The sequence below is a fragment of the Dipodomys merriami genome, unplaced genomic scaffold, assembly GCF_024711535.1.
Source record: "Dipodomys merriami isolate MVZ:Mamm:240054 unplaced genomic scaffold, mDipMer1.0.p SCAF_136, whole genome shotgun sequence".
In the NCBI taxonomy this organism is placed as follows: Eukaryota; Metazoa; Chordata; class Mammalia; order Rodentia; family Heteromyidae; genus Dipodomys; species Dipodomys merriami.
The window spans coordinates 39,864-53,869 of record NW_027202671.1 but is presented as its reverse complement, the minus strand read 5'-3'; the positions used below and the strand labels follow the sequence as shown (position 1 = coordinate 53,869).

Sequence of the window (14,006 nt, the reverse complement as noted above, 5' to 3'; positions counted from 1 at the left end):
CAACTGGCTCACTCCATTTCTCATTCTGAGCTCTTCCTGCCAGCTTGGGTGGGGCGGCTACCACTTCCCACCTGAGTCACCAGCTGGTGGGCTGTCTGTAGCAGGGGATGTGGGCATACCATGTGATCCTATGTGGGATGGAGAAACTTTAGCTCTTCCCCGCCCCCTGACTGCCTCCCAGTCTCAGGGAAATGTGACACCAAAAAAAAAAAAAAAAAAAAAAAGAAAAAGAAAAAGAAAAAGAAAAATGCCTTCCACTATTTTTAGGTTGATAATGGAAAGTCATAATTCAGATGGTATTTCATAGCCATTATTACCAAGGCTCTGCCTCCCCTTCTCTTTTCTACTCAGATTCAATACCTTGCTCTCCAAGCTACCATTCAGAGTCTCTTCTCCCCTCCGGCAGCCTCAATCTCCAAGAGTCCTCTAATTAATTAATTAATTAACTTTTTTGTCGGTCGTGGGGCTTGAACTCTGAGACCCTGTCCCTCAGATCTTCAGCTCACGACTAGTGGCTAGCATTCTACCACTTGAGCCTCAGCACCACTTCTGGCTTTTTCTGCTTATGTGGTGCTGAGGAATCGAACCCAGGGCCTCATGGATGCAAGGCAAACACTCTACCACTGATCCACCTTCCCAACAAGAGTCTTCTAATTTTACAATTTTTTTTTGGTCGGTCATGGGGTTTGAGCTCTTCAGCTCAAGGCTAGTGCTCTACCACTTGAGCCACAGCCCTACTTCTAGTTTTCTGGTGGTTTATTGGAGATTAGTTTCATGGCCTTTCCTGCCAGAGCTGGCTTTGAACTGTGATCCTCAGATCTCATCCTCCTGAGTAGCTAGGATTACAGGCATGAGCCACCAGTGCTCAGCTATTATTTTCTACTTTATATTTTCACCTTCAGTTTCCCCAGACCTTAATCCAACACCACAGAGGCAGAGAGCCTTACAAAAACCTTAACTGAGTTGGACATTGGTGGTTCATACCTGTAATCCTAGCTACTCAGGAGGTTGAGACCTGAGTCAGCCTGGGTAGGCAAGTCTTATGTCCAATTAACCATCAGAAAATTGGAAGTGGAGCTGTGGTTCATGCTAGCCTTGAGTAGAAGCCCCCAGGCCCTGAGTTCAAGTCCTATGACTAACAACCCCCCAAAAACAAAACAAAACCAACCAACTAACAAATGAACAAAAACCTTAGTTGAATGGACCTATGTGTTATATTAAGTGCTTGATGGAATTTAGTCTCTACATTTTAACCCCTCATCCCCACCAAGAAACCAGCTAACAATGGGAACATAGAAAAGACAGTGAATGAAACTGTAGTAATTATATTTTTTGAATTAAAAAAAAGATAATGAGTTTTTAAAGATGTTTGCCTTTAGAATTCTCTCCCCGTTCTAATATATTTTGTCCAAGGAATTCTGGCCCTGCTGACCTACGGAATAATGATGGCATTCATCATTCTAGTATTGGAGGCAAGCTAAGCACTCAGAAGTGATAGCTGATGCCTGGGAATGAGACACAGTTTCAATATGAGATCCAAACTGACCTCATTCTCATGATCTTTATGCCTCGGAATACTGAGTACAAGGATGTTACCATGGCCAGCGCCCCCCCCCCCCCTTTTAAAAAAAAATCAAAATGGATGTATAGAATTTTGCTAAATGCTTTTCTCTACATGTATTGGAATTTATATTTGGTAGTATATAACACACATACACACACACACACACACACACACACATATATATATATACACACACACAAATATGCTTCACACATATATGTTTATTAATAGGGCAAATTACATTGGTTGAATCCCAGAGGTTAAGCCAACCTTGCATTCCTGGTCATCATCATCATCATCATTATTATTTTTTTGTCGGTTGTGGGGCTTGAACTCTGGGCCTGAGCTCTGTCCCTCAGTTCTTCAGCTCAAGGCTAGTGCTCTACCATTTGAACTAAAGCACACTTCCGTTTTTCTGATGATTTATTGGAGGTAAGAGTTTCACGGACTTTCCTGACCAGGCTGGCTTTGAACCGTGATCCTCAGATCTCAACCTCCTAAGTAGCTAGGATGAACCACCAGATATCATTATTTTTTTGGTTGGTTTTGGGGCTTGAAGATCAGGGCCTGAGTGCTGTCCCTGAGCTCTTTAACTCAAGGCTAGTGTTCTACCACTTTGAGCCACAGCACCACTTCTGTCTGATATCTTAGTGGTTAAAACCTGCCCAGCTGGTTTTTTTTTTTTTTTGGTCCGGTCGTGGGGCCTGGACTCTGGGCCTGGGGGCTGTCCCTCAGCTCTTCAGCTCAAGGCTAGTGCTCTACCACTTGAGACACAGTACCATTTCTGGCTTTTTTCTTTTTGCTTATGTGGTACTGAGGAATCGAACCCAGGGCCTCATGTATGCAAGGCAAGCGCTCTACCACTGAGCCACCTTCCCAGCCCTGCCCAGCTGGTTTTGAATTGCAGTCCTCAGATATCAGCCTCCTGAGTAGCTAGGATTACAAGCATGAGCCACTGGCACTTGGCTTATTTATTTATTTTCATGCTGGTACTAGGGCTTAAACTCAGGGCCCGTGATCACTCCATTTACTTATTCACAGCTAGCACTGTCTCACAGACTTTTTTAGTCCCAACTGGCTTCAGATTGTCCTCTGGATCTCAGACTCCCGGGGTTTACAAGTGTGAGCCACTGATGCATTGCTCCAGTTGAAGTTTTAATAGGGTGCTGAGTTACAGAAAGGTATAGGGGTTTGGGATTCTGAGGGGGCAGTAGCCACTGGCTATGGGAGGCTGAGGAGAAGAAACACATGACAACAAAGGTTGGCTACTGCAGAAATAAAGCCTTTAGGGTAACAGCTTCAGAAGAATAGATAGATGGCTGCTGTGGCACACTCTGGGCAGGGTATCAGACCTTTCCCTCTAAGTTCATCTTCTCTATTTAGTGAGAAAGTATGTGTAAAGGGAGTGGACTTGACAAATGCATTTCTACAGAAGAAACTCTCTTTAGTCAGATAAGAGAACTTCATAGAAAGTTCCTTCCTGCAGTTGGAGAAAAAGAGATGGTCAGGAGACCCTGAGACTGCTTCTTTAGAGTACTCAACAACCAAAGCACACCATACCCTGGGGTATTACTTTCTGAGCCACAACACAGGTAATTTGTTTCTTTTGGAGTGAGCATTCCCAATTTTTCATTTAATTATTTGGTGTGTGTGTGTGTGTGTGTGTGTGTGTGTGTGTGTGTGTGTGTGTGTGTGTGTGTGTGTGTGTGTGTGTGTGTGTGTGTGTGTGTGTGTGTGTAGCCCAGGCAAAACTTGTGATCCTCCTGTCTCATCTTCCTTGTTGATTACCAGGGTGTGCCACCAGGGCCAGTAGTATTTTTTATTTTTAATTTCTTTTGTTTCTTTATTTATTTTGGTGCCTGTCCTAGGGCTTGAACTCAGAGACTGGGCAGTCTCTGAGCTATTTTTCTCAAGGCTAGTGCTCTACCATTTGAACCACAGCTCCACTTCTGGCTTTTTTGGTAGTTAATTAGAGATAAGAAACTCAAGGGCAGCTGGGCACCTGTGGCTCATGCCTGTAATCCTAGCTACTCAGGAGGCTGAGATCTGAGAATCATGGTTCAAAGCCAGCCAAGGCAGGAAAGTCCGTGATACTCTTATCTCCAATAAACCACTAGAAAACTGGGAGTGGTGCTGTGGCTCAAGTGGTAGAGTGCTCGCCTTGAGCTGAAGAGCACAGGGACAGCGCCCAAGCCCAGAGTTCAAGCCCCACGACTGACCACAAAAAGAAAGAAAGAAAGAAAGAAAGAAAGAAAGAAAGAAAGAAAGAAAGAAAGAAAGAAAGGAAAGAAAGAAAGAAAGAAAGAAAGAAAAGAAAGAAAGAAAAGAAAGAAAGAAAGAAAGAAAAGAAAAAAAAAGAATCTCAAGGGCTTTCCTGTCCTAGCTGGTTTTGAACCACAATCCTCAGATCTCAGCCTCTAGGATTATAGGCATGACATGCCTGGTATCCTAAGCTTCCTTTGGTCAAGGCTAGCACCTTACTACTTGTGCCACAGCTCCGCTACTGGCTTTTTTGGTAGTTAATTGAGATAAGAGTCTTACAAGTCAGCTGCTGGTGGCTCACACCTGTAATCCTAGCTACTTAGAAGGCTGAGATCTGAGAAATGTAATTTAAAATCAGCCCTGTCAGGAAAGTCTATGAGACTCTTACGTCCAATTAACCACTAGAAAACTGGAAGTAGCACTATGGCTCAAAGTGGTAGAGCTCTCAAGAGCCCAGGGACAGTGTCCAGGCCCTGATCTCAAGCCCCACGGCCAACAGAAAAAAAAAAAAAAGACTCATGAACTTTTTTGCCTGGGCTGACTTTGAATTGTGATCCTCAGACCTCAGCTTCCTGAGTAGTTACTAAGATTACAGGTATGAGCCACTGCTGCCAAGCTGATTTTAAACTTTTCTAATATAAGCAGTGATTAGTCAGAAAGCTATACCCCAAGTTTGCACAATATCCAGGATTCAGGATAGATGAGAAGAATGTCTGAGAAGTCATGGCAGGAAGAAGACACTGGCCTAGAGGTCTGAGATCTAGTTTCCATGAACTACCCTCACTAGCTGTGTGATCGTGGTCTTACTGTCTCTGCCTTATTATTATTTTTTTTGCCTGTGTAATAAAGCCAGGACAATCTTTTCTTGGGCTTCTAGATGTAAAGTAGTTGATGAATATGTATAAATATATACGAAGTATATGTATATATAAAGAATATATATATACAGATATATTTATATATCTATTAGTTGATGAAAACTTGGCCTCCTGGACAGGCTTCCCCAGACCAGTGTAAGAGGCGATTATTGTGGCCTTTGTGATAACTATGGCTTCTTTCTTTCCAGATCTGGAAACAGTATGTACACACCCATCCCCCAGAGGTAGGTAGTATGTCCCATTGCCTCAATCCCCTTCCCATATTCTCTTCCTTTCAAGGGCTTCTCCTCCCTCTGCATTGCTGTCCTCATTCCCAGACCTCAGGCCCAGGCCTGTTCAGGTCTCTCCTTGAGCCAGGTCTCTCCTTGTGGGCCCTGGACACTGCCAACCCTCTCTCCCTTCCCACAGTGGCTCTCCATTCCCAGCCTCGGTACAAGATCCTGGCCTGCACATATGGCGAGTGGAGAAGCTAAAGCCAGTGCCTGTGGCACGTGAGAACCAGGGCATCTTCTTCTCAGGAGACTCTTACCTAGTGCTGCACAATGGCCCAGAAGAGCTCTCTCATCTGCACCTGTGGATAGGTAAAGGGTTTGGGCTGAGTGAGGGATGTGGCCTGGGCAGGGGTGGAGGCTGGCATGGTTCTCAAAGGCTTTTTCCTGTCCCCTCCCACCTGTCTCAGGCCAGCAGTCATCTCGGGATGAGCAGGGGGCTTGTGCTGTGCTAGCTGTGCACCTCAATACCCTGCTTGGAGAGAGGCCTGTGCAACATCGTGAAGTGCAGGGCAATGAGTCTGACCTTTTCATGAGCTACTTCCCACAGGGCCTCAAATACCAGGTCAGAACCCGCCTCCACACACCCACCCCTGGGGCTTCTCTCAGAGTCAACATTGCTTCTGCGTGTGTGTGTGTGTGTGTGTGTGTGTGTGTGTGTGTGTGTGTGTGTGTGTGTGTGTGTGTGTGTGTGTGTGTGTGTGTGTGTGTGTGTGTGTGTGTGTGTGTGTGTGTGTGTGTGTGTGTGTGTGTGCTAGTACTGGAGCTTGAACTCAGGTCCTGGCCTCTGCCTGTTGGCTTTTTTTGCTCTACCACTTGATCCATACCTCTAATTCTAGATTTTTGGTGATTACTTGGAGATAACAGTTTCATGGGCTTGCCTTCCAGGATTGGCTTCAAACTGTTATCCTCAGATCTCAGCCTCTTGAGTAGCTAGGATGATAGGCTTGAGCCACTGGCACCTGGCTCAACCCTGTTTCTGGCTAGTTCATACTCTGTCAGACCTTCCCCAGTACACTCAATCATGTTTCTCCCCTTTTCTTCCCATCTTCCAGTGGGAAGGGGTGCAGAGGGATCTGGGTCTCTCAGCCAACTCAGACAAGCCTTCTGGTTTGCAGGAAGGAGGTGTTGAGTCAGCATTTCACAAGACGGCCTCCGGTGCCACCCCAGCTGTCATCAAGAAACTCTACCAGGTGAAAGGGAAAAAGAACATCCGTGCCACCGAGCGGGCGTTGAGCTGGGACAGCTTCAACACTGGGGACTGCTTCATCCTGGACCTGGGCCATGTGGGTAGATGTCCAGACTGGGCACTTGTGTTGGCACTATAGTTGAAGGGGGCAGGGCCTGGAGTTGGGAAAATGGAGAGGAGTCAAGAAGCTGTAAGCCCTCTCATTCCCAGTGGATCGATGCAAGCATGAGAGGAAGTCCTTATATTTAGCCCTTAGCATCCACAAGGAATCATTTCCAAGCCCCACCAGGGACACCAAAATCCACGGATGCTCAAGTCTCCTATATTTTCCATGACTCCTAATATTACATTGTGAATGCTGTGAAAATAGTTGTTTCACTATATTGTTTAGGGAATAATAACAAGAAAGAAAAAAAAAGTCTGTTCAGTTCAGATGCAGTTTTTTTTTTCCTGAATATTTTCTTCTTTTGTGTGTGTGTCCCAGTACTAGGGCTTGGATTCAGGGCCTAGACAATTGTCCTTTAGTGTGTGTGTGTGTGTGTGTGTGTATATATATATATATATATATATAATACACACCATTCTACCATTCTACCATTGAGCCACCTTCCCAGCTCCCATTTCTGGCTTTTTCTGTGTATATGGTACTGACGAATCGAACCCAGGACTTCATGCATGCGAGGCAAGCACTCTACCACTCTACCACTAAGCTACCTTCCCAGCCCATTCATTCGCCTTTTGTTGTTGTTGTTGTTGTTGTTGGTCCTGGGGCCTGAACTCTGGGCTTGGGCGCTGTCCCTCAGCTCTTCAGCTAAAGGCTAGTGCTCTACCACTTGAGCCACAATGCCACTTCTGGCCTTTTCTGTTAATGTGGTCCTGAGGAATTGAATCCAGGGCCTCATGCATACAAGGCAAGCACTCTACCACTGAGCTACCTTCCCAGCCCCTCATTCACTCTTTTACTCACTCATTCAGTACAAATTTACTTTGTATCTAAATATGTGCCAGCTCTATTTTAGCAGTGGGTGAATGCCAGGTAACAACACAAAAGAAAACATCTCTTAAGCCAAGCACCCGTGGCTCATATCTGAATCTTAGCTACTCAGGAAGCTGAGAGCTGAAGATTGTGTTTTGATGTGAGCCTGGGCAGTAAAGTCTGTGATACTCTTATCTACAGTTAACCACCAGAAAACCAGAAGTAGAGCTATGGTTCAAGTGGTAGAGCATTAACCTTGAGTAAAAAACAAAAACAAAAACAAACAAAAACCTCAAGGACAAGGCCCAGGACCTGAGTTCAAGCCCTGGGCTCTCTCAGACACACACACACACACACACACACACACACACACACACACACACACACACACACACACACACACACACACACACACACACACACACACACACACACACACACACACACACACACACACACACACACACACACACACACACACACACCCTACAACTCTGGAAATGGAAGGGAGCTCAAGTGGTGGAGTTTTAGCCTAAGGGACAGTGCCAGTTCAAGCCCCAGGATTGACACAAAATAACAACATCTTTTCTCTGAAGCTTACTTTTAAGAGAAGGGAGAAAAGAGAAATATGCTTAAGTATATGACATGATGTGGTGAAAAATAAAACAGTGAGATAATATAGATAATAAAGCACTCTCACAGAGTGTTGTAACTGCTTTTCTCTGAGGCCTCTGTCTCCTTGATTATCTGCCTCTGGGGACAGTTCTTCAGGGAGGAGAGCAGGAGGGGCAGGACTCAGGCAGCTGGCTATGACTGGACTCTTTGCTTCCTTGCAGAACATCTTTGCCTGGTGTGGTGGGAAGTCCAACATCCTGGAGCGCAACAAGGCGAGGGACCTGGCCTTGGCCATCCGGGACAGTGAGCGGCAGGGCAAGGCCCAGGTGGAGATCATCACTGATGGGGAAGAGCCTACCGAGATGATCCAGGTTGGAGAATACTGGGGTGAATGGCCAGATGGCCAGCAGCAGTGATATGCCAGAAGTGTGTGGATGGCAGATAGAGGATGGTAGGGGCACTACTTGGGGCTATGACTAGCTCACATAGTGTTTCTCTGTGATGAAGAATAAGCGCCCCTCCAGGTGCACAGTTGGGACAAGCACCCTGGGTATGGGTAGAGTGGACTCAGCCCTGGATCATTTCTGCTTGGAGCGCTAGTGTGGGACAAAATGTACCCCATAGGAGCATGCTGAGAAAGAGCTACATTTATAGTTTAAATGGTAATTCAGTGTCAATTGAGAAATAATTGCTAGTATTTGAGTCTTAGTGTATATATCATACATTCTATAATTGATCATGCAATGGATATGTTATAGAAATAAATAGTATTGAAAAGAAATCTAATTTGTTATCTTAGAAATCTAATGTGGGCTGGGCACCTGTGGCTCATGCTTGTAATCCTAGTTACTCAGGAGGCTGAGATCTGAGGATTGTACTTCAAATCCAGCCCAGCAGAAGTCTGACAGACTCTGGCAGATCTTGAGGGGTGGTGTAAGTGAGCACTCACCATGGGCAGAAAAAGAGGGAAAGGTTCTAGTTTATGGCAACACACACACACACACACACACACACACACACACACACACACACACACACACACACACACACACACACACACACATCTAATCTGGATATGATGGCTTGGAAGCTTTGGGGCAGAAATCCCACCCTACTTGATCTGCTCTGGTTCCTGTAGGTTCTGGGCCCCAAGCCTGCTCTGAAGGAGGGCAACCCTGAAGAAGACCTCACAGCTGACCAGACCAATGCACAGGCTGCAGCTCTGTATAAGGTGGGACCTTCCCCTGGGACCAGTGAGGGGGTAGGAGCCTACATAGAGCAGCTGAGGGGGCTTGGGGCTGAAGACAAGAGGAGGATGTAGGAAGGTGGATGTAGGAACCAGGGGAGTTTATGCAGGGGTTGCAGAGGCAGACATCAGTATTGGGGGGGAGGGAGAGGGAAAGGGGAGGCAAGGTGGGGTGGGAGTTGGGGAGATGGTCGGCGATACATGCCATTTCACTTCTGGTCCCTTCTTAGTGAAGGTTTCAAGCCAGGACTGAGTTTTAATTCTTTTAAATCTGTGCATTCTGAAATGAATTTAGGGCCTGGGTGCTGTGTGGTGAGTGAGGTGCTGGGTTGGAGAAGGGCACCTTGGGTTTGCTTTTCAGAGCTTATTTTCTACCATCTGCTCCTCGGTGATGGGGCTGAGGCTCACCGAAGAGGCAGGCCTGGGCAGCAGCCTGGGGCTCAGGTGAGAATTGGGATGTGAATGCTGCCTGTCCTTCCTAGGTCTCTGACGCCACTGGACAGATGAACCTGACCAAGGTGGCAGACTCCAGCCCTTTTGCCCTGGAGCTGCTGATCCCCGATGACTGCTTTGTGCTAGACAATGGGCTCTGTGGCAAGATCTACATCTGGAAGGGTATGTGTGGCTCCTTCCCACCAGCCTGAGGTCTCTGTAGCTGTCCTGAGCTGAACAGGTTTTCCACTGCATGGATCAGCCTGACCCTTGGTGGCCACTCCCACCCCATAAATCTAGGTGGTGGCTCTCTACAGCCAGCTTCAGAATCCACAAAACCTGCTTCAACACATTGTTGGGCACTGCCCCAGAGATTCACTTTTGGAGGTGAACCCTGAGCATGCATACCTAACAGGTTCCCAAGGGGTGCCCTGTAATCCCAGAGAGCACGCTTTGAGAATCTTTGTCCTAGCCCTTTCCTAGGCCTCCAGAGCTTTTGGTTCCCTGATCAAAGATTTTTGTCATGAGGTGTGACAGAGGTAACTTTTAGATAAATTGTCACTTTATGCGGTACAAAGAAAACTAGCAGAACTTGTTTTGGGAAGAGATGTTATCAACTAGAAAGAAATGCTGTTGGGCAGAAGGCTGTCTGGCTTTGACAACAGGAAAATATTGAAACTAAAGATCCTGAGTATGCAGGCACTTTTCTGTGGTTTTTTCTTTCTTTCTTTCTTTCTTTCTTTCTTTCTTTCTTTCTTTCTTTCTTCCTTCCTTCCTTCCTTCCTTCCTTCCTTTCTTCCTTTCTTTCTTTCTTTCTTTCTTTCTTTCTTTCTTTCTTTCTCTCTCTCTCTCTCTCTCTCTCTCTCTCTCTCTCTCTCTCTCTCTCTCTCTCTCTCTCCCCCTCCCCCTCTCTCTCTTTCTTTCTCTCTCTCTCCCTCCCCCTTCCTTCCTTGCTTTTTCACTCAAGGCTAGCACTCAACCACTTTGAGTCACAATGCCACTTTGGGTTTTCTGGTGGAAACAAGAATCTCACCGACTTTTCTGCTCAGGCTGGCTTTGAACCATGATCCTCAGATCTCAGCTTCCTAAGATTATAGGCATGAGCCACTGGCACCAGCTAGTTGTCATTTCTTGATCTTTTCTTACCTCATCAGATTATAAATTTCTGTACTTCCCTGAAGCTCCTGATGACACAGCATTTGCTCAATAGATAGGGTTGAATGAACCAAGGCTGAGAAATCACTAGTTCCTATTCTGGTTAGGAATAGTGGTGACTTGCTGTTGCAGGAACTGACCTGGAGCAGCAAGTGCCACTAGCAAGTTTCTAAAGATTAAGAAACACTAATTAACCCTTAGGGTGAGACTAGCCCTCTGTTGCTGAGACTCATGTGACCCCTAAGGCCAATGTCAAGTCCCATAAAAGGGTCTTTAATCCTCAAGCAAGGAACCATTGCAGAAAGAGAAAGCAGAGAAGAGACAGGAAACTTGGGAGGCCAAGAAGGAAAATGCCTAATAGGTTGGCGTGGAGCTGGGCAGTTCACTGAGGAAGGACCCAGAGGGTTAGTTTCAGATCCTCTGTACTTCTTAGGACTCTGAGAGCCTGGCTAGAGTATCTGTCCTAGGGAAGATGCCCTCCTTAGGAGTACAGGCATTGCCTGAAGGCAATTTCAGGTGATTTCAGTAGGGCTTGTGCGCTCTCTCTCTTCTCTCTCTCTCTCTCTCTCTCTCTCTCTCTCTCTCTCTCTCTCTCTCTCTCTCTCACTCTCACTCTCGCTCGCTCGCTCGCTCGCTCTTTCTCTTAGTCTTGAGGCTTGAATTCAGGGCCTGGGTACTGGCCCTAAGCTTTTATACTCAAGGCTAGTGTTCTACCACTTGAGCTGTATCTCTATTTTTTTCTGGTTAATTGGAGATAAGAGTCTCATAGACTTTCCTGCCTGGGTTGATTTTGAACCGTGATCCTCAGATCTCAGCCTCCTGAGTAGCTAAGATTACAGGTATGAGTCACCAATGCCCAGGTTGTGATATTCTTTTTTTCTTTTTTTTTTTTGGTCAGTTGAGGGGCTTGAACTCTCTACCTGGGAGCTGTCCCTTAACTTTTCAGCTCAAGGCTAGCACTCTACCACTTCCGGTTTTCTTGTGGTTAATTGGAGATAAGAGTCTCAAGGACTTTCCTGCCTGGGCTGGCTTTGAATCGTAATCCTCAGATCTCAGCCTCCTAAGTAGCTAGGATTACAGGTATGAGCCACCAGTGCCCATCGTGGCATTCATTTTTATATGCACTTTGTTAGCATGATAACTAAGCCACCATTGGCTTGTTGGGTTAATTAGAGTCAGCTTGCCACCATACAGTTTGAGGTGAAGGGAGACAATCAGAGTTCTTTGAAATATTTCTGAGCAGATTTTGATCAGACCAAGGCAGGAGTGAAGTTTTTGTTTTAGCTTGGAGCTAAAATTCTTTAGCAACTGACTTCATACTGCTAAAGAGTCCCTTAACATTCTTGGAATCTCCTGGTCCAGTTGTTTATAAAGTTGTCAGCTATTCTGTGACCCTTCCCTGCCTTAAATTTGCTTAATTAAAGTAGGATGAAAGCTGGGACACTGGTGGCTCATGACTGTAATTCTAGCTACTCAGGATGTTGAGATCTGTGGATCATGTTTCAAAACCTACCTAGGCAGGAAAATACATGACTCTTATCTCCAATTAACAACCAATGTGATTCTGTGGCTCAAAGTGGTAGAACACTAGCCTTAAACAAAAGAGTTCAGGGTCAGTGCCCAGGGCCTGAGTTCAAGCACCACAACCAACCAAAAAGAAAAAAAAATGGATGAAGATGAGAGAGGTTCACTTTTTAAAAAATATCTTCTACTGTTATCCAGGGCGAAAAGCTAATGAGAAGGAGAGGCAGGCGGCCCTCCAAGTGGCTGAGGACTTCATCTCCCGCATGCAGTATGCCCCCAACACTCAGGTAAGGAGACACCCACACCCCTAGTTCCTAGGCCCTAGTCCTGGGGCCCTTCCCAAGCCTCCCACCCTTCAGACCAGATAAAAGGAGCAGGACAGCCATAGGAGTCAGGAACACTCACACCTCCTCTCAGACCCACCCTGGAGAACGTCCTTCTCAATCCTTCATGGTTTACAAGTGTGTTATTGCTGGGCTGCAGTGGCTCATGCCTATAATCTTAGCTGCTCAGGATACTGAGATCTAATGATTGCCAGCCTGGGCAAGAGAGTCTGTGAAACTTGTACCTCTAATTAACCAGCAAAAATCCAGAGGTGAAGCGGTGACTCAAGTGGAAGAGTGCCAGCCTTAGCAAAAAAGCAAAGGGACTGCACCTAGGCTCTGCATTCTTGCCCCAATATCAGCACCAGGAGAAAAAAAACAAGTGTTATTTTAAAGAGGATGTTGGGCAATATGTTATGGGCTGGTTTTCACCCTGGGAACCTTGTATTTCTCCTCTTGGCCACTGTTTCTGGCTGCTACAGCCTCTTGTCACCCCAGCACAAGGATTCTATAAGTCATTCCCATATAGCTCATCCATAACTGATGGCATCTCTAAAACTACATCCATGCACCTGATATGATTTTTTTTTGGCGGGCCTGGGTCTTGGACTGAGGCCTGGGCACTGTCCCCAAGCTGCTTTTGCTCAAAGCTAGGACACTTGAGCCACAGCACTACTTCCAGCTTTTTATGCTTAGGTGGTACTGAGGTATGGAACCCAGGGCTTCCTGCATGCTAGGCAAACATTCTACCACATTCTAGCCACATTCCCAGCCCATGATGTGTTCTTAGCTTGTATCTGTGATCTTGTGTCTGGTCTTGTCTGAGGGAGCATTTCTAGCCTGGACAGCATATAGACTTGGGCCTAGGGTGCCATTTCCTCTCTGGCAGAGGCAGAGATGGCCGCCAGGTCAGCCTTATTTCTCTCCCATTGTCCTGCAGGTGGAGATTCTGCCCCAGGGCCGCGAGAGTCCTATCTTCAAGCAATTCTTCAAGAACTGGAAGTGAGGGAGAGAGGGTCTCTGTGTTTGCTTCTGTCCCTTCCCCCGCCCCTGGGCTTCCTGTCCGTGCTTTCCTCTGGCTGCGGGGTCAGTGCTGAGGTACCCCTCTGCAGATGGAAAATAAAGGAAAACAAGTGCCTTCTCCAGCTTTCTTCCTGTGCTGCCTGCTCTGGGCTGATTCCTATGTCCTACCTGCAAGACACAGATGCCAATTCCACAGCCTCTGAGGGGCCAGCACTGGCTTGGCAAGACTAAGACAGAAGTGTCGGAAGTGCTAGGGGCTGGCAGGTACTGCTGTGAACCCAACAGGGAAGTGCATGGCTCCCAGGCTCAGGGCTGCTTTAGCTAGGGTTTAGTTCAGCTTCACATTCCCTGACAGAAGGTTGTGTCTGTGATGAATCTCCACTAGACCCAGTTTTCCTTCCTTCCTTTCTTTCTTTCCTTCCTTCCTTCCTTTCCTTCTTTCTTTCTGTCATTCCTGGGGCTGGGGCTGGGTACTGTCCCTCAGAACTTCAGCCCAAAGTGCTCTACTACTTGAGTCACAGCGCTACTTCTGGCTTTCTAGTGGTTAATT

The 14,006-nt window shown here is 46.5% G+C and overlaps 1 protein-coding gene across 5 annotated transcripts in view; it reads left to right on the top strand.

The window, feature by feature from the left end:
* Positions 1-13,578, top strand: part of LOC138825205 (macrophage-capping protein) — a 28,381-nt gene extending 14,803 nt beyond the window's left edge. For 4 of the 5 annotated variants that reach the window (XM_070019590.1, XM_070019588.1, XM_070019587.1 and 1 more), the window contains 9 exons: positions 4,893-4,928; positions 5,113-5,285; positions 5,384-5,538; positions 6,092-6,259; positions 7,975-8,124; positions 8,892-8,984; positions 9,482-9,614; positions 12,309-12,397; positions 13,374-13,578. In XM_070019590.1, coding sequence (XP_069875691.1) covers positions 4,906-4,928; positions 5,113-5,285; positions 5,384-5,538; positions 6,092-6,259; positions 7,975-8,124; positions 8,892-8,984; positions 9,482-9,614; positions 12,309-12,397; positions 13,374-13,439 — 1,050 coding nt within the window. In that variant the 5' untranslated portion in view covers positions 4,893-4,905 and the 3' untranslated portion in view covers positions 13,440-13,578. Of the gene's footprint in view, positions 1-3,055; positions 3,157-4,892; positions 4,929-5,112; positions 5,286-5,383; positions 5,539-6,091; positions 6,260-7,974; positions 8,125-8,891; positions 8,985-9,481; positions 9,615-12,308; positions 12,398-13,373 lie in introns of those variants that run through there. The other variant, XM_070019591.1, reaches the window with a different exon arrangement.
* Positions 13,579-14,006: the final 428 nt, after the last annotated feature.